We start from the raw sequence: 19263 nt of genomic DNA, 5'->3' as shown, positions 1-19263 counted from the left end.
TTTGGTACCTGTGTGTAATCATACTCTATGCATGTAAGAAAAATACTGGCTCCGTCTTGCTCAGGTTGGGTGGTTAAGTCAAGGACATGGATTTCTCTAGACTGCTAGCCACAGGAGCCCTAACTTTCTCCTTTCATTGGAACAACCTCAATCTCAAGAGTGGCTATCCCCTTTACATGGCTGACATACTTTGATATCGCTGGTCAAGCCACATTAATATCCTAATCAGGCAAGTATTGACAGTATTGACTACCCCTTGCTTCAACAACATTCCACTCCACCCCTCCAGCAAACCATACAAAATAGACAAACAGATCATAGCAGACAAACTCGACATAGTAATCAAACTATGCAAACTATTTTATTGGGCGGCTGATAAGATATGTTTGCCCCGTTTGAAGCGCAATCTAGATTGGTGTTTGCTCAATTTTTTCCTATTCCGGAAATATACGCCCAGTACAATAGAGCTGATATTTTGAACTACCGACGTTAACGGTAATCGTTTGTCCACATGTGTAACAGATATCGGTAATTATTAATTTCCGCATTTAGTATTATGTGTATCTTCTCAGCAAAGAGTTAAATAGATAGATAAATAAATACAAGTTCTGTAGATGACAGCCCGATATCAAAATTATGAGTGAAGACCTTTTGCTCTTCTCATCTTCTCAACACTACGACAGCATACAAGACTAATCACATACAACAGACAAAATGAAGCTGTCACTCAGCAAAGTCCTCCTCTCATACAGTCTCCTCTTCGTGCAACATGTACACAGCATCGGCTTCGTCAACACACCCACAACCCGCGACTTGTATCTAGCCGCTGCATTAGGGCTAAGTGCCGATAGCGTCATTTTGAATCCAGTCGCTTTTCGAAAGATGGTAGACACATCTTACTCACGTACAATACCTACTGAATATGCTGATGTACGATCGCTGACTTTGCTTTCTTGTCGCAGCGGATGCATCTGACTTGACTGAAATAGATACCAATCGATCACGATAATCATACCGTCGGCACGTACAGAAATAGATACTGGGTGACAACAAAATATTATCGATCAGGTGGCCCTGTATTTCTGTACGATGTTGGCGAATCTTCAGCATATAGCTCGGCACAACATATGTTGGGAGAGTCGTCGTTTCTGAGGGAGTTTTTGCAAGAATTCGGTGGTGTTGGCATTGTTTGGGAGCATAGGTTCGTTCCGTTTCCAACTTGCAAATAATGAAATAATCTAACTTTGTATTTTGATAGGTATTATGGAGAATCGTTACCTATGGGTCTGGTTAACGAGAACACACCTGCTGAAAACTTCAAATTTTTAACGCACGAACAAGCAATCGCCGATATCCCATACTTTGCCCAAGATTTCCATCGTCCAGAACTCCCTTTTCAAGACCTATCACCCAAAGGCACACCATGGATCATGATGGGAGGGTCATACTCCGGTATGCGGACGGCATTTACTCGAAACGAATATCCAGATACCATCTACGCGGCCTATGCTTCATCAGCGCCAGTTCAAGCACGCGCAGATATGAGCATATACTTCGAACAAGTCTATCGCGGTATGGTGGCAAATGGCTATGAAGGTTGTGCCCGTGATCTGCATGCAGCTTTGAGTTATGTCGATTCCCAATTGGCATTGAACGGCACTGCTAGCGACGATATCAAGAAATTGTTTCTAGGTGAAGGTGGTGAAGTCAATTCGAATGGCGACTTTACTGCAGGTCTCGCTTATATCTATAGCACTTTCCAGTCTTATGGAATGGGTGGAGGAGATACTGGACTTGGATCGTTATGTGACTGGATGGAAGCTGTGCCAACGGGGACAGGAGCATCCCCAACCGCAACTTCGACCGCAACAGCGACGAATAGAGATGAGAATAAACCCGTTTCAAGAATAATCGTTCGACGTATTCAAAATTCACCAGAAGAATTGATAGATGAGCCAAGTCCAGCTACAGCAACTCCATGGACAGGCTGGGCACCTTTTATCGGTAACAGAGCTGTAGCTGAACGGTTCGCATCATGGCCTCAGTTACTTCCACTTATCAATTCCTATGCAGCTACCGAGTGCAGCATGAAGGCAGGGTCTCATTATTGTAATCTCGGTGGCAGGCTCACTGACCCAGCGTCTATCAGCTGGACATGGCAATACTGCTCTGAATGGGGATTTTTCCAAGCTGACAATATCTCTCCGGATCCAACTCACGGTCTCTTATCCACCTATCAGTCACTGGCATACAACCAAGAAATATGTTATCGACAATTCCCCCGTGCTCTCGAAAAAGGAGTCCTCCCCGCTGTCCCAGCTACCGAGAAAACAAACGCCAAAACAGGAGGCTGGCTAATTCGACCCTCGAATACATACTGGTCAGGCGGCGAGTTTGATCCCTGGCAAACTTTGTCACCTCTATCTACAGAAAACTTTGCGCCGGATTTTGTTACATTTCGGTCAAATATTCCGCAGTGCAATCGTAAGACTGCTGAAAGGGAGATCTTTGGATATGTGATGCAGAATGCCATGCATTGCTTTGATCTCAATATGCGATTTCAAGGAGGCGAAGCTTCGAGGGATTTGTTTAAAAGTGCGTTGAAGGAGTGGCTACCTTGTTGGCAGGGTAAGGCACGAAGAGCATGGGCTGCTTAGTCTTTAATATTTTCTTCTTTGCATTTTTGTTAGCGTGTTATCTTTCATCAATTACTGTACCTACTTTTAAAAAGATGTACATAGTGCATATCTATAGGGTGTATATTCTCTATGACTATTTCCGACTTTTCTTTTGTAGCTCTATAGCTTTTTATACATGAGAAGAAGAAAGAAATATCCCAAAGTCCTAGTATCGGGGCCGGGTAATCCCTGAAATGCTATGTCCTAAACGATAGCAAATGGCTGGCTCTTCTGGGTCAGTTTAGCTATGAAGAGCACCGAGGCACCAAGTAGCATGCTAACACCAGAGTAAATTGACAAGGACAGGTATCCATAGTTTTCAATAAGTGCTCCACCGATAGGAGTGCCTGCTAGCGCTCTGTATGAAGGTCAGTATATCTACTTAGTAGAGGAAAGTGGAAATGAGGTATAAACTCACGAGAAAGAAGTTGATGCCATAACGAAGCCGATAACCGTACCAATTGTGGTTGGGCTTGCTATTTGTGCAGCACAAGCTTGTTGCAAAGATAGAATTCCCTATTTAGATGTCAATCATTATAAGACTTATTTCCGATAATCAGAAGAACTTACGCCAGACGAAAACCCGTAAGAGAGCGAAAACATGACTATACCAGCAACCGAAGTAACAGTCGTCCAACACAAGGAAATTATTCCGGAAAATACTGTCATTGCAATACACAAGTTGAATCTTCCGTATTTGTCGGCAATCATTCCCGGGATGATTCGCCCGAAGAGTGATGCACCGTTAATAATCGAAACCGTATAAAACGACAGATTCGATGAGAAGCCCTTTGACAGAGCGTATTCCGTGGTATAAAAGAATGGCATGAACATCCCGAAATAAATGAAGAAGAATCCGCATGCAGTGAAAAGGGTTTGCTTCCTGGCTATTATTGACCAGTCCCATGCCGGCTTTGATGGATTTGCCCCGTTGTCTGTGCCGTCATCTGGCATCTTCTTTGGTGTAAGTAGTGGCCGAGAGAAAACACAGGTAAAGACTAGGATTGGAATCATAATGAAACCAGCAATTCGCAAGGTCCATCCAAATCCAACGCCGGGCTTTTGTATGAGTGCGTGAACAACGACAGGCCAAATAACTCCTCCCAGGGATGAACCTGCTATTGTAACTCCGACAGCTAGTGCGAGTCGTTTCTTGAAGTATTGCCCGACGAGAGCGACAGCTGGGCATAGTAAAAGGGTGTTTCCGATACCAAGGAGCACGCCCTGGGAGAGAATGAATTGCCAGTATTCCTTGCAGAGAGAGATCATCATGATGGAGAAGACGGTTGTAACAGAGCCGAACCAGAGCATGACCTAGAATTCACCACACATGTTAGTACTGAATATCAAACAATCTCAATTCCTGGGTGATGGAATACTCACGACAGGACCAAACATATCAAGAATTCGGCCTGTCACCACCGATCCCGCAAAAATCAAGAAGTTATTGATTGCTCCAATCCATCCAATGTCGGAGTTGGACATGTTAGATAATAGTGTCTCTGCATAATATGCTTGGAATACACCGAATGCGTTTATGAAACCAACAGAGCAGAACGCTGCACCTGCAGAACCGAGGAGGGTCAGGAACGATCGAGTTCTGGAAAGATTAAAGCAGTTAGTAAAGGACCATGGCTAAGATGGATATGCCAATCGCTCTATACATGCGTTAGCTCTTTGCTAGAAGGTGCAACGACTTTATTTCCATTCTCCGAGGACGACCCAGATGAAGGTAATTCAGAGACTTCTTTGGTTTTGTTATCCTCCATAATTAATTCGACTTGGTGATATCTGTGAGGATAGCGATTTTAAGCATTGTTCAAAGTCTATAAAATGAGCCGCTAGACTATCTTTATACATGACTCCTTATTATGATTTCCATACTACTAAACTGTCTAGTGATAATATTGTACCTTAGGGCTTCGATGCGGCGACCGGACAGTCCGAGCAAGCTCCGTGGAGATTCCGTTTGTGCTAATCCCAAAATAGGATGGCGCCGGAAACAACTGAGTACATGAATTATCTTATCATACTTTCTGTTCATGTCACCTATCATAGTCTCTGACAAGTATCGATGTCCTGATTCGAAGCTACTGCTTGTCAAACTGCTCGGTCGAAATGCTTGAGAAGAGAAGGTCTCCCCATGTCCAAGAGCCTAATGACCTTGCCAAAAGACGGGCTCCACGACAGGATCCAGTCTCATGTCAGAGCTGTCGCAAAAAGAAATTGAAATGTGACCGTCTGCAGCCATGCTCGAGTTGTCGATCAAGAAGGATTCCGTGCAAGTACGCTGTTGCTAATGTTGCTCATCAATATGTACCTCCGCCGATGGCATCAGCACCAGCAGTAGCAGCCACGGGCATTCCATCATCGACGAACAACAGCATTACTACAACCGCGCAACCGCAAGTTTACCGCGCCCCAGAAGTCCAAATCAATTCTCAGGACGCTACTGAAGAAGAAAGAAGTACTGATTGGTTAGAAAATATCATGATGGCTCCCCGCGTCCCTGATGCTTTGCCAATGTCTATCAAGAACAAGCTGATAACTGCAAATCATTCGGCTGTCCCAGTTACAAACTTAACTTCTTTCCTTCCTCGAGAATCAGAAGCTTTGACACAATTCAAATACTATGTTGATTATGTCGGCTATCTCTACCATGCAATAATCCCCAGCCAGGTTCAGTCCCATATCAATGCAATTTATCAAAGCATGCATTATGTATCATCAGCACCAGCATCCTCGTTCCCATCAGCGGCAGTGAATCTGAATCATCTTGCCCTTCTATTTAGTATACTAGCCGCTGCATTTTATTTCCAAAATTTAGATGCAGACGCTGCATCAGCCAAACAAGTCGAAGAGAGGTGCCATGAGTACATCACGCTTGTCGCTGCGGCCTTGATGCAGAGTGATTATATGAACTACCCCACTGTTGAAGGTCTACAAGCTGCTCTTGTAGTATCTATGATCCTTCCGAATGATGGACAAGACACTTCAGTTCGTGCACTATTCCATATCGGAGCATTGGTCAACCAGTGCCGGCAGATGGGACTCTTCCAAATTGATTCGGCACAGAACAAAGCTTTTCGGAGGAAACATGGATATGATCCCATGGAGGTGGAGTTAAAACGTAGACTGGTATGGCTGGTTGTTTCTTCTGACTGGTACGCTCGTTTTCCTTTTCTTTCGGTTCTTCTTACCGGATATTGTGATCTAACTCTGCCAGGTTCCTGGCATTTCTAGGGGGACCGCAAGAAGGTAGCTACCTTGTAAATCCAGCACACATGGCCCTGGATATGCCCATAAATATATCAGACGAAGACTTGTGCGCCGGCGGTGGACCTGTATCGGATAACGTTCCCACCACCATGTCATACTTTATATTCCGCCTCAAACTAGCCACCTACTGTCGTGATATAGTCGACTATACCTGTCGTGAGCGTTTGGAAGGTGTGGATATTCCTTATAGCAAAATCATGGAACTTGACCAAAAATGGCATGAATACAACAAAGAGCTTCCAGAGTTCTTTCGATTAGATGCTAACACTCGACGCAAATATGCTCAACTCTATGCAAGTTCGCCGCAAATTGCATGGCAACGGTTGTTGCTTCAGCAAGGACATCATTCACGTTTATGTCGCTTACATCGCAGCTATTTCATCCGTGGAGCCAAGGATCCTGCATACTCTTACTCGCACATGATGTGTCTTCAGGCTGCGCGACGTGTTATCGAAATTAAACGAATGATGGACAAGGAATTTCCAAATACACCGAGTGTCTCAACGACCTGGTCTGTTATGCATCATGTTTTCATGGCAGTAATAATATTGCTGATGGATGTATGCTTCAACTGGGATGATATTTTAGCTGATCGGCGCAAAGAAGAGATTATGGAGGCGTGTCGCATGCTCGATAAAGCTCAGAGAAATTCGAGACTGGTACGCGAGGGTATCAATGCTATGACAGAAGTCTTGCAAAGTCGCTGTCGGTCTGTCTCAAGTGATCATTTACCACTTTCGCAAGACACAGAGTATCCTGTGCACCAAGGAACGGTTGTCCAGTCGACGCAGGAGATTGAGAATACTGGGGCGCTAAGAAGAACAGAAGAAGGTTCTTCATCGGCAGCCTTGTACCCTTCAATAGATGTGGGAAATAATGCCTCCTTTGCCATCAACGCCACTGAGGATATGTGTGATCTAGAGAACATGTGGTCTGAGTTTCTGGATAACGGTTCTATGATGGGGGGTAGCCCTAATGAGTGGATGGGGTTATTATCCGACCTAACTGAGACAGCACCCGCTGTGTGATATTTCTGCCATGTCAAATTTATGCTATGAGAGTCGACTAATTTATCTGCTGCTGGTGATTATTCCAGGTGGCTGTGAGCATGCTTCATCGGGCCCGAACCCTAAGGTGCCACAATGTCAAACTTAAAGATGATATCATTCAGAGGCGACATTCTCACTCGCAACATCAACAACCTTATCCTGTATACAATACAGAAAGTATTTCGTCAATTTTCTGCACAGACAAGATTTAAATGCGTCGCAAGATATATTACCTTCCACGATGAGCACTAACATGGTCGACCAGCGCCGCAAGGGCTTCCCCCGAGTCCACCGGTATATTACTACGCACAACCACGACGGCGAAGCAATCTTTCTCTCTGGCAGCCAAGTCCCAGAATGCGCACCTTTTCGCTCCGCAGGTGAAGATGGCGAGCTTGCCCTGTTATACGCAACAGATACGTTTCCGGTCCAATGCCAGAACGAGGTCGATGTCGCCGTATATGATTCCTACCTACACATGCCTCCGGGTCTTACGCCAAGCCTAGGGACAATGTTCCGCGTAATCGATATGCAACCACTAAAAGAGACGCCCATGCATAGAACTACGACTGTTGACTATGGAATCGTCTTGGAAGGGGAGGTGGACCTCGTCTTGGATAGTGGTCAAAAGAGGACACTTCGGCAGGGAGATGTTACCATACAGAGAGGCACAGCACATTCATTTCGGAATAGAAGCGATTCAAGATGGTGCCGGGTGTTGTTTGTATTTCTGCCAATGCAGGAGCTGGTTATTGCTGGGAAGAGGATGGATGAGGAGTGGTATGAGGAGAGGTATGAGACTAGGGAGCCTCAGGAAAGGATTGAGCAGGAGGGGTGTCATGATTAGTGCGATGGTGTTTATATACCTCTGATCTGAACAAACTGCATACCTATTGAAATGCGCAAGATATCTCAGACAAAGCCGGATGGAGATGTGGACAGCGCTCATAGGGAGTTTGGATGCAAATGGGACCGTGATGCCACACACAGCAAGAGCCATAGAATATGTAGTATTGGTAGAGTGATATAATTATAACGTTTCTTCACCCTTATTGCTATCGTGTTAGATCTCCAAATACGCCAATCTGCTTAAGGATAGATGTGAAAAGAGTCAACTTTGCAGTCATAATGCGAGCTTTATACAAAAAAGCTAGCAAAACGAGTTACAACGGTTCCAACAGGAGTATGATTTCCCGGTGCACAGGCTATTGTCCCACGAGGAGATCTTGTCGAGAAAGCTGGCTTTGTCGTCCTTATGCTTGTAGTCATTCCAACCCCAATGCCGTATTGGTATATGGATTTGTAATTATATGTCATCTGTGACTCACACTACCATCAACTTTGGTAGAATAATAATCATTATAAGAAAGACACGCCCTTTGAATGACATGGTACGAGATGTGGTCAAATCAAAGTAGAGAAGGATGGGAAAAGATTGAAAAAGATGGACGCTAGTCAAGATCTAGTTAGTTCATTATACCTATTGAAGTATAGCGCCTTTTGTTCCGAATCCCCGCAACGGAAATTTCCGAGATTCCGAAGGCTTATCTAATCTGGTCACCTTTTTTAAATATGTTCGAGATCGCAATGAATGTGTGCAATTGACCGACTAATCAAAGTCCTATCTTCTATATTATATGAAACTCTATAGACACACATATATATACATATAAACTCTATATATAGAAGTGCAGCCAATGGACCGAGAACAATTCCGCGCGGCAGCGCATGCAGCCATTGATGACAGTCAGTATCACCCCGCACACAAAGCCCTTCCCATGTCACACAATCGGCTCTTATCTACATATGCAAGTCATTTGTGTGACACAAAGCTAACTATATCTGCTTTGTGAAACAGTCATAAATCATTTCGATTCTCTACCGGAGCGTCGTGTCCTCCCTACCATTGAACCCGGCTATCTTCGTCCCCAAATTCCTGAAAATCCACCCATTGAGCCACAGCCATGGTCCGAAATACAGGCAGATATCGAATCAAAGATTCAGCCGGGTCTGACGCACTGGCAGTCGCCGAACTTCATGGCTTTTTTCCCGGCTTCGGTGACATATCCTAGCATATTGGGTGAGATGTATTCGGCGGCTTTCACTGCGCCAGCTTTCAATTGGATATGTTCTCCGGCCTGCACGGAGCTGGAATCGATTGTTATGGATTGGGTCGCGAAAGCGTTGGGGTTACCGAAGTGCTTTCTTAGTACATCGGAGAATCGTGGTGGAGGTGTTATTCAGGGTACCGCTAGCGAGTCCGTGGCGACCATGCTGATTGCTGCGCGTGAACGACGCGCGCGCGAACTTACCTTCGCTGAGGGTGTGAAGGACAACGGCTCGGCCGAATATGAAGATCATATGTGTGCACATCGTGCTAAACTTGTTGCTCTCAGTAGCGATCAGGCTCATAGCAGTGTTGCTAAGGCTGCTTTGGTTGCTGGTACGAGGTTTCGTAGTATCCCCACTAGTTTAGAGGATAATGTGGAGTTGACAGCGAAGTCGTTGCGGGCTACTTTGACAAAAGTTGAAGAGGAGCAAGGCCTGGTACCTTTCTTTATTAACTTTACTATGGGCACGACTAATTCGTGCGCTGTTGATCGATTTGCGGAACTCAAGGCTGTTTTGAATGAGAGGGAATCCTGGAGGCGGATATGGGTGCATATCGATGCTGCGTATGCAGGTGCTGCCTTGGTGGAAGATGAGTACCAACATATTGCGCAAAATTTTGCCGAAGGAGTGGACAGTTTCAACATGAATATGCACAAATGGTTATTAGTGAACTTTGATGCAAGGTATGCTTTTCTCCTTGGCCATAAAACATACTCAGGATACTCATTACAAAACAAATAGCTGTCTGTTTGTGCGCAACCGAACCGACCTTACCAACGCCCTTGATATCACCCCAGCATACCTTCGCAACCCCTACTCTGAAACAGGCACGGTAGTCGACTACCGCAACTGGCAGATCTCGCTCGGCCGACGATTCCGCAGCTTGAAAATCTGGTTTGTTATGCGTAGTTATGGCTTAAACGGCATGAAAGCACACATCCGCAAGGGTATCAAACTCGGCAACCTCTTCGCCGAAAAGGTTCAAAGTCGACCGGAACTGTTTGAGATTGTCACAAAGCCTGCTTTCGCATTAACTGTGCTTCGCGTTCGCAGCAGTGCTGCGTCTTCTGCTTTTACATCTAACGGCACAAATGGCGACAACGGGACCAGTGAGGTCGCCAAGCATGGAGTCGCGCAAGTCGACGAAAAAGCGAATGAAATCACAAAGAAAGTATATGAGTTGATTAACTCTCGTGGTGAGGTATTTCTCACTTCGAGTGTGATCGCCGGTATATATGTGATCAGAGTTGTTGGCGTGAGTCCGCAGGCTGATGAAGCCCACACGTTACGAGCATTTGATATTCTCGTGAAGACGACGGAGGAAGTTCTACGTGGCTGAGTACGTATGCATTGAAACTCAGGACATGCATATACTGTACATATATCTAGATACCAGAGTATATAGCCCATCTTCACTCAATATAAACCCAGGTCTTTTAAATGCATAAATGTTGACCAGCGACTCGGTGTCATCAGTAAATTTGCTTCTCTACCTAGAAAGGGTGCTAGAAGACCAGGTCTAGACTGAGGTGCATTCTAATATGCTTAGATAAAAGACGAATTCCACATGCAATTGTGTTTTACAATTGAATCTCTAAAACCCTAGTGACTTGATGTACTCCTTCGCTCCATCCCCGATAGGTTGCACGATAGTATAACTCTGCGGAGAATCCACCTCCTGGACACCATTAGCAATAAACAGAGGCGTCTGATTCCCATCTTCGCTAAAGAACAGCTGTGGCCTCTCCCTTCGAGAGTAGTTCGTTGCCGTGCCATCAGTGAATGAGACATAAGTGCTATAAGCCAGCGTATTATTGTTATAAGTCCATTCTCCATCCCAATTGCGCGCATATGCATGATAACCAACATTAGGACCGTGGCCGAGTCCGTCACCGGAATCAAGCGAGTGAACGAGCATGTGGAAGTTTCCTCGTTTATCCCGCCATAAGAAGGGGTCTTCTGTATTTTCGGTGATGATAGGTTGGCCATGAGCACGCGTATAAGGCCCAGTGAAGTTAGAGGCCACTGCTATACCGATATGTTCAAGACCATTGGCACAATTCCAGATGCAACCGCGGTATGCCATGAGCATCTGATCAGTATGATCATTAGCAGACCAGAGGGGGAATGGTGACGGGTTTGTGGTATCCGAATCCCACGTTCCGTTCGCATTTCCTGGCATCACCTGGCCATGAGACGTCCAGTTTCTCAAATCCGTGGATGACCAAGCACTGATTCCGCTGTCCCCAGCATATGTGTTGCCTGGTCCACAGCTAAATGGTGCAGTTGATGAGCAGCCTTCAGGCACCACTGTGACAGGACATCCAATGTGAATGAGGATGTACAATTGGTCCGCTTCACTGTACACGACGGTAGGATTATGTGCGAATGTTCCCACGACTTCCCCATCGAAATGATAGGGACCCTCGGGACCAGTTGAAGATGTTGACCGGATCACTCTACTATATGGACTCCAATAGTTCAACCCGCATCCATTCACAAATTCTGCCATGAACAGGTGAAATGTCTTGGAGTCAAATGGGTCATGTATAATCTTGGCGCCCCATGACGAGATTCCTTCAGCCGTCCGATTGTAGCCAGTGTACCTTGTTGCTGGACGAAGATCTAACTGGCCGCAATCAGAAGCTGTCCATCCTGGATCACAATGACATTTTCCTTGCTGACAGATACCGTTGAGATTACAGTCATCGTCAGTGGTGCAAGCAATGGAATGATGGGAAATCGCTGCGGCAACCAGAAGAGCAGGAACGAAAAACTTCATTGTGACCGAATATAAAACAACAACCTTTAGACAGCACTTAATGTCCGGTTAGGATGTGAGCCGGCCATTTTATATGTAGAATATCTGACCATACTAGTGGAGTCATTTCTATAGAAAGGCGTATAATTTATCCGCCAGTTGTTCTTCATGTATATCCCCGAGGTCATAAATGCGGGGTTACACTGATGGCTCAATGATCAACCGGATAAATTCATCAGGATATTTGAGTCCCCAGATTGTCGGGATAATTGCATCTGTGTATTTGTTGACTAATTCTTTCGTAGAAAGGAAAGAATACGGACGAGACTACTTCGGATGCCCTACAAGTAGAACCTTCCTCAAATGGTAAGTGATTACCTTATCGGGCAATATTTGCTATCGTCTCAGAAGAAGCACTGTGTTATCGTTTAAAGGGAAAGGAACGAACATTTTTCAATTTAAATGTCAAGAAACAATGCTGGAATTGACAATAAACCATCTAATATTTCATTTGTGTTGACAGATACCCCCTAAGATGAGACTTAGTCTATTTCCTCGTTCTCTTTCCAATGCCTAAATCCAGCGTGGATATGTTGGAAGTCTTTCACCGCCCTCTATGATTATGGAGAGATAGGCAATATAAATACATCAAGTCTTCGTTTGATTACTCATCCTTTTTGTTTCGGTTTGAGTAGCAGGTTCTGTTTCCGTTGATAGGGGCTTCAGTAATCCAAACGAGCAGAGAAGCTTTTAAGACACAGACATTACTGCTTCCCAATTATCAAACTCTCCGCAGTACTGAAAAAGCCCTCATTAGGGAGAATCGGGTGACGAGGTACAAGGGCAGTCATTTACATTAGGAGCAGTGAATATAGTAACAAGCGGGCGGTCGTCGTAAAATTCATAGCCATCCTCAACAATCATGTGAGTGCGGCATATTATCAAGTCAAGATTATATTACATTAAGAAGTTCTAAATCACTCCTTCGCCAAATATATAACTTACACCACTTTCGTTCGCCGCCCAATAATTTTCATATCTGCCGGGCCACTCCAAAGAAGATCATTGAGGATACCATACTCAGGTATATCAGTGGGGCCATTAATTACACAAATATCCTCCATGCATGTTAGAAGAGAGGGCGATAGTCCACCGTGGACACAAACGATCTTCTCGGAGACGATAGCTGCCACTAGGAGACAGTTGAAAACATCGATGAACGTCTTCCAGATCTTAAGGCTGCACCGACATTTGCACTCATCATAAAATCCATAAACACGAGTGAAATTGGCACATTCATAGTTCCCACGCAACAGGAAGAAGCTTTTCCGGGTATTTCAGTTTATAGCAAAGCAGGAGAAGAATTGTCTCTAACCCGAGTTTGCCACGATCGACGTGGTCACCAGGAAATAGATAGTTAGCGTTAGATAGGTAGCCGCACAAATCAAACATTCTGATGACATCGTTGTACTACCCATAGATGCCTCCGACAATCTTAATAGGAGCCTTCAACTCCAGCAGCACAGGCTGTGAAAGGAATATATCTCGCGACACCATACAGAGCGTTATTATCTCCTCGTTGCTGAGGCATAGCGTCCTTGACGATAAACCAGGTGAAGTAGGGAGACGCCCAATCATATCATCCAAAACAGCTTTATCTAGGTTCGTGGGGAGATTACCATTGTAGTTGGCAAGTATTGGCCCGCTTGCTAGACCTTCTCGAGATGCGGCTTCGGGAACAGTGCCGGTTGCAGGAAGGTCAGAAACATGATCAACTTCTTTCCTCTGCTTAATCGGTATTTTGCCTTGTCTATGGTATTTGAGGGCATGACTAGATGTTGGTTTAGCTACGTCCCGTATCACGAAGCGTAGGATATCGTAAGCTAGGGCGATCCAACTGCCCTACGTGGTGAGCCTTGCTATATAGCACGAAATGTAATATTAAAAGACTGACCCCCGAAACAGGGGGGGGGGGCGGGGTGCCTAGATACATTATATGGTGTTGGTCGCTCTAGCGCACGGAGAATAGTAATCCCGACCAGTTCGCGTACGAATTGACGGCGTGCTACAGCGCCGTATAGTGATTCGTAAGATCGCTATTCAAACACTAGATGTAGCTTTTCGGCGTTCCGGCTCTATCGCTGTGATACTCAGACGGCTATCCAATCCTATGGATGGCTCTACATCCACTTCTGTGCTCTTATGTTTACCCTTGTCCAACATGTGTCCATCGTGAGCCGTAGCAGTATTCCTCAATAAATCAGGGCGCGGTTATACTTCTATATCCAGCTTCGGTTCGGATGGCTTTGGGTCTTTAGAGAACTCTTTCGGGATTTGCTTAGGCGTACTTGTGCCAGAGTCTATTATTCTGCCCCTAGGCTCAATTGATATTATCTCATCTCCGGATTCAGGGAGTTCCAGCGTTAGTTGATCACGAGTAGCTTTGGCTTCTTTGTCATTCAGTCCGACTGACTCATGCCTTTCTTAATTTTGGGGACGTTGGCCATGCAGGTGGTCGACTGATTTAACTTGAATCTTGTAAAGATTATAGCTTTCGGGCCGATATTTATCCGTACGGGATAGAACACCTCACTCCTTAGATAGTTTCCTAGATGACAAGCACAAGGACAAGAACGTTGAGAACGCTCCAACAAGATATTTCAATCCTCAAAGGGGAGCGTACAACTGATATTTCTACTACTGCTCATAATCCTCGGCAACCAGATCTTCCTCAAGAATCTTAACAAATCTCCGTATTCGCTCGAGTTGATTGGGAGTTAAGGTTTGATTTGAGTCTTGAACTCGGGCTGGGGGAGTAACTGTTGCAGCAGAATTCCTATGGCCTGAAGCTGTGGCATCCGCGCTTCCTGTTTGTTCTTCGATGCTCGGGAATTTGTCGCGCACAGTATTAGTAAAAATAACTTCTTGTAGCGGTTCCACGTCATTTCCTTTGTCCAGAATCTTGAAAGTCTTGGCGTCTTTGACGTTTTGGATTTTACTGCTGGCTTCGCGAATAGTATCTGATAGACGGTGCAGCAGGGTTATCTGCTTCCCAAGTCCTTCAATACATCTATCTAGCATTCCACTGCAAAGTTCCTCGTTTTCCTCATGGTGGGCATTGTTACATTGCACGTTTACAGATGATGCGCCTGGTTTGCACTACCTGATTTTGATCTCCATACTCACACCCTTTTATTCCGTTGTTCAGCGCCTCCAACAACCCAAGATAACTTCATGAACTTCTTCCGCCTCCATGAGACGATGGTCTAACGAGTCTCGTCCGGAAGCAATGAGTCCAATATTTGCTGTCCACAGAGAGAGTCTCGCGAAGTGGTCTTCGACCCGCGACATTTCTCGGAAGGAGATGGACGCCGCTGTGACGGCTGGCTCTAGTTTCTACAGGCTTGGCGCAGCACACCCCTTATTGATTGTGAATTCTTGTATGGAGATCCGTCAATAAGTGTGATATCAATCAGCATTGTTCTTTGCTTTTGATACGCATTGATTCCATATTGGGATACCGGCCAGTCATTAGAGATTTGTATGAGGATGGAGGCCGATAAATACAATTACAAACTGTTTCCCCTAGGTAGACAGTTTCCCTCTTCATGCTTAGTTTCCTCCATCAACACCGCTACCCTCTCAATAGGATTTGTTAGGCTTGAGCACTCGTTACAGCCGCTGTTTTCAGACATTCTTGAAAGGAATTGAAAGAGAGCCCAGCCGCTTCCGCGATAGTCTGCTCAGAACTCATTTGAAAAATGGACGCCAGGTATCAGATGACCTACCTACGGTAAAATAATTAGCTGTCTCAAGACAGAAGTCTTCAAGATAAAGTCAAATACACGGTTGCAGAAAGGGGGATGAGCATGGTAGAGCGACCCGATCCGACTAAATAACATAGACCGTTGTGCTGAGCTGAAGCGAGTGTTGCACAGCTATAACTTCCTCTCATCTAGAAGAGTCACAGGCGGCTATCACACGAAGTCGATGGTGATGTTTCTTAACTATGTTCTTTCAGAAATACATCGACTTTGAATGCAGCACTAATCAGCATGGTACGTTGATTGAGTGCATGGAAATCTGGGAAGATAATATTGCAGAACAATTCCCAGATGATCCTTCGCTATTGGATGATGGCTATTCACCCTAAACCAAGAACAGGGAGCAACCTTCATATGCAGTTTGGAATGCCTCCGAGGTATTGATCAGGGCTCTGCTAGAGACAAAAGAATGTGAATGCGACCTATGCATGATGTGGGCGTGATACTTTTCCTAAATACATTTCGAAAACAACCTAGCAATGAGACAGATGCCGGTGACTCGGACTACGGCTTTGAAATCTTCCTCTGGATACAGGAAGAATGGCATGAGGCAAATGTGAATGTTGCAGACACCAGTAGAGCAATCAAATTCATCAAGGGCAACACTGGCAATGTGAAGAGATTCCGCCAAATGAAAGTAAAACATCTATGCGAACCCATCAAGAAAAGAAAACCAACTGATCGCATCAGATTGAGGATCGATGATGGTGGGCGACTGTGGAAGTTGCAATCCGAAAAAGTGTTACTATGCTATTGATGTAAGAGAGGAGCCTATATCGTTACAGCAGTTTATCCAAGATCAATACCAATTGCTAACAGACAAGACTAAGCGTATTCTTGCCGTGATTATTGGTTATACGGTCTTGTATTTTCACGAAACAACGCTGTTTGCCGTCTTCTATCTGGGGTCACTCGAACATCTTATTCTTTCACACTACGTCGGCGTCCATTCCATTGAAGCCATTTATCCAGACAAAGCTTGTCCAAGATGATGCCAAATACTCAGATTCTCATGGCATACATTGCATTGATCCGGATGACCTTGATCCAGATGACGTAGACCCAAACGACCTCATTCCACACCAGTGCCCTCATCTTGTCAATTTAGGGATCGTGTTGATCTAATTGTACCTAGCCACACCTTTTGATTAGCTAGCAGAAAGATACAGCATCCTTCTAAGTGGCCGAGCAAGATCGTTAACGCACAAATGGTATTTTCCAAATGCAGGAACAAGGACGAACTGAATCTTGCATTCAGTTATATTCCTATTGAAGGTCTGGACTGCGTTGTGCAGTCACTGGATATTGCAAGCTGGAGACAAGTCACCTAGATCCAGCAAGTTACTGCTCTTCACCCAAGTCATCGAGCGAAATTGCGTCTATCTACGAAACAGGAGCAGTATTTGTTTTCGGGGTAATTACAACTAGCTATACCACTATATGTGACGCCTTTTCATACCAAATCCCTCAGCAAATATCTCTACACAATGGAAATCAGTTGAGTCATTTAGATAACAGAAGAATGCAGTTCTTCGATGACGAGACTGTCTCAGAGTAGCATTCCGCCCAAGCGTGAGTAAAACACATCACTCTGTCTGTTCAAGAGCAGACTAATTATGAAATATAAAGAGCTGCATGAACTGCAGTAACTGGCGTCATCGCTTCAAAGAAGTACGAACAATACATTATTGAAGCACCCGAATCCCCCGTCAAGATAGCGATTCTCGACACCGGTGTAGATCAAACACCTCCAGACATTGATGCATGCATCGAACAAATCAAGAGGCAGCACAACTGTACCAATGAAAAATTCCCTCAGCCTGTCGACAATTACCACAAACATGGAATCTTTATTGCGGGACTGTTTTTGGAATATGTGCACGATGCGGAGTTGTATATAGCTAAAATATCAGATGGGAATCCGTGCAGTTCTGGGAATATTGCAAGGGTATATCCATTCTACCTGAAAGTAAAAAATACTAATTTTCAAGACAGGCAATTGACTATGCCGTTGATGAATGGAAAGTGGACATAAGATGAATGTTCTTTAGCTTCCCCTCGCGGGATATCGAAGAATACGAAAAGCTCGAAACTGCGATTCACAAAGCGTTTTCCGAACATATCCTTTTGTTTGCAGTAGCCTCTAACAGCGATGGAAATCTCCACTGTCCCTATCCAGCCCGTGACGAGAATGTCATATGTGCCCATTCTACGCAAATGTGAATGGGTCATCCTTCAATCCTACGGCGTTGTCAGATGCACTCAATTTCGTTACAGTCGGGGAAGTAGTCGAGTCTTCATGCCCTTGATATCATGTGAGCTCAACAACTCTGTAGTCACAAAGCATAAATCGGGAACGTCATTCGCGATGCCGATAGCAGTCTCCGTTGCTACGCACATGCTAAAACGGCAGTCGGCAATGAAAGCTGTCTTACGAAGAATTACTAAAAAGACACAATAATCGAGATTGAGGGATGGCTATTATTATATTGCGCTGAGTTAATATTCAGATAATTTGTTTGGAAAGGAGCAGGGTTTATAAAATGTACCCTTCGTGATTTATTGAGTCAGTAGTATATAGCTGTGTTTTTTTTAACAGGAAGTCCTATAACATTCAACTCCTCCTCTTCCATATGTTTGAAATCTCTCTATAAAAGATCTTTGAATCCATGGATTACGTTTGGGATTAAATTTGCATATACAGCAAGATCCCAAATATAAATAGACTACAAATCCCCTAGAGTTATGTCATATTCTAATATGCAAAAATTTCAATATTTCACCTTCTCCTCTGCTCCATTTTCTGATTCAACGATATTTCTACATGAATATTACACTATATCTTCACTCAGCCCTTACTCTTACCGATCTTCGGCACAGCAACGAAAACACTTTCATCACCTTCACTGACACATATACCCTCCAAATCCGCAACTTCAATCTCATCCTCCTCCTTTTCAACAATCAATTCATATCCTCCCTTCCTCTCCTCCTCTGCTTCATATTCCAATACAGCCTCTTTCCTCCAATCCTTTTACCTAACATCCTCATTCCTCTTCCTCCCAACCTTGAACTACTTAACTCTAAATGCAAGCACAAGATCTCCTCCACCATCCCAACTCACCCCTTTCTTCTCAGTCTCATAGACTTCAATCTCCGGTCCATCGCCGAGAGGTACAGTGTTACCACTACAGATCGTGCTGTCAACCGTCGTTGAGACGCTGTCTCCGCTTCCATGCGTGGTGTGCGTTTCGGCGGATTTTGTGCCAGTGACAATTTTCAGACCCGTTATCAGATACAGAGGTATTCCGAAGTGGGATCTCTCGAGCCATTATTGTACAGTTTCAGAAGCGTTGACGCAGTGTTCTTGAATGTAGGATGTGGTTGGGTGGAACTAAGTTGTTGTTATCGTGTCGAATTTAGGGTTTCCCCGTCCCTAACATCATACCAGTGGTTTTCATCAAATAATCAAAGTAATAAATGCAACAGAACAATCAGACAGCTGGATTATGATATAGATAAATACCTTCTGTCCCAATACAGATAAGACCTTCGTTAAT

General features: G+C 44.6%; 9 protein-coding genes across 9 annotated transcripts; 5 read left to right on the top strand and 4 right to left on the bottom strand.

Moving 5' to 3' along the window:
• Positions 1-714: 714 nt before the first annotated feature.
• On the top strand, positions 715-2657 carry TSTA_104460 (serine peptidase, family S28, putative; the record flags this gene model as incomplete). Its single annotated transcript, XM_002486423.1, has 3 exons — positions 715-930; positions 990-1201; positions 1259-2657. 3 exons carry the CDS (start codon positions 715-717, stop codon positions 2655-2657), a joined length of 1827 nt encoding a protein of 608 aa, XP_002486468.1.
• Positions 2658-2835: 178 nt separating this feature from the next.
• TSTA_104450 (MFS monocarboxylate transporter, putative) lies at positions 2836-4163 on the bottom strand (the record flags this gene model as incomplete). Its single annotated transcript, XM_002486422.1, has 4 exons — positions 2836-3036; positions 3097-3194; positions 3249-3992; positions 4062-4163. The coding sequence occupies 4 exons, from the start codon at positions 4161-4163 to the stop codon at positions 2883-2885; spliced, it is 1098 nt and encodes a 365-aa protein (XP_002486467.1). The 3' UTR covers positions 2836-2882.
• Positions 4164-4796: 633 nt separating this feature from the next.
• On the top strand, positions 4797-7042 carry TSTA_104440 (uncharacterized protein; the record flags this gene model as incomplete). The annotated part of the gene is made up of 2 exons (XM_002486421.1): positions 4797-5842; positions 5905-7042. 2 exons carry the CDS (start codon positions 4797-4799, stop codon positions 6983-6985), a joined length of 2127 nt encoding a protein of 708 aa, XP_002486466.1. The 3' UTR covers positions 6986-7042.
• Positions 7043-7099: 57 nt separating this feature from the next.
• Positions 7100-7853, top strand: TSTA_104430 (uncharacterized protein; the record flags this gene model as incomplete). The annotated part of the gene is made up of 2 exons (XM_002486420.1): positions 7100-7167; positions 7208-7853. The coding sequence occupies 2 exons, from the start codon at positions 7100-7102 to the stop codon at positions 7851-7853; spliced, it is 714 nt and encodes a 237-aa protein (XP_002486465.1).
• Positions 7854-8584: 731 nt separating this feature from the next.
• Positions 8585-10556, top strand: TSTA_104420 (aromatic-L-amino-acid decarboxylase, putative). Its single transcript, XM_002486419.1, has 3 exons — positions 8585-8752; positions 8865-9801; positions 9860-10556. Exons 1-3 carry the CDS (start codon positions 8704-8706, stop codon positions 10455-10457), a joined length of 1584 nt encoding a protein of 527 aa, XP_002486464.1. The 5' UTR covers positions 8585-8703; the 3' UTR covers positions 10458-10556.
• Positions 10557-10601: 45 nt separating this feature from the next.
• On the bottom strand, positions 10602-11900 carry TSTA_104410 (uncharacterized protein; the record flags this gene model as incomplete). The annotated part of the gene is made up of 2 exons (XM_002486418.1): positions 10602-11773; positions 11810-11900. The coding sequence occupies 2 exons, from the start codon at positions 11898-11900 to the stop codon at positions 10713-10715; spliced, it is 1152 nt and encodes a 383-aa protein (XP_002486463.1). The 3' UTR covers positions 10602-10712.
• A 980-nt stretch (positions 11901-12880) lies between these two features.
• TSTA_104400 (protein phosphatase, caeel, putative) lies at positions 12881-14102 on the bottom strand (the record flags this gene model as incomplete). Its single annotated transcript, XM_002486417.1, has 5 exons — positions 12881-13202; positions 13255-13332; positions 13354-13776; positions 13931-13944; positions 13986-14102. The coding sequence occupies 5 exons, from the start codon at positions 14100-14102 to the stop codon at positions 12881-12883; spliced, it is 954 nt and encodes a 317-aa protein (XP_002486462.1).
• Positions 14103-14576: 474 nt separating this feature from the next.
• Positions 14577-15115, bottom strand: TSTA_104390 (uncharacterized protein; the record flags this gene model as incomplete). Its single annotated transcript, XM_002486416.1, has 2 exons — positions 14577-15038; positions 15068-15115. The coding sequence occupies 2 exons, from the start codon at positions 15113-15115 to the stop codon at positions 14577-14579; spliced, it is 510 nt and encodes a 169-aa protein (XP_002486461.1).
• Positions 15116-17238: 2123 nt separating this feature from the next.
• Positions 17239-17743, top strand: TSTA_104380 (uncharacterized protein; the record flags this gene model as incomplete). Its single annotated transcript, XM_002486415.1, has 3 exons — positions 17239-17275; positions 17350-17651; positions 17699-17743. The coding sequence occupies 3 exons, from the start codon at positions 17239-17241 to the stop codon at positions 17741-17743; spliced, it is 384 nt and encodes a 127-aa protein (XP_002486460.1).
• Positions 17744-19263: the final 1520 nt, after the last annotated feature.

The sequence above is a fragment of the Talaromyces stipitatus genome, genomic scaffold, assembly GCF_000003125.1.
Source record: "Talaromyces stipitatus ATCC 10500 scf_1105507295511 genomic scaffold, whole genome shotgun sequence".
NCBI classification, from domain to species: domain Eukaryota; kingdom Fungi; phylum Ascomycota; class Eurotiomycetes; order Eurotiales; family Trichocomaceae; genus Talaromyces; species Talaromyces stipitatus.
This window is presented reverse-complemented; position numbering and strand designations above follow the sequence as displayed.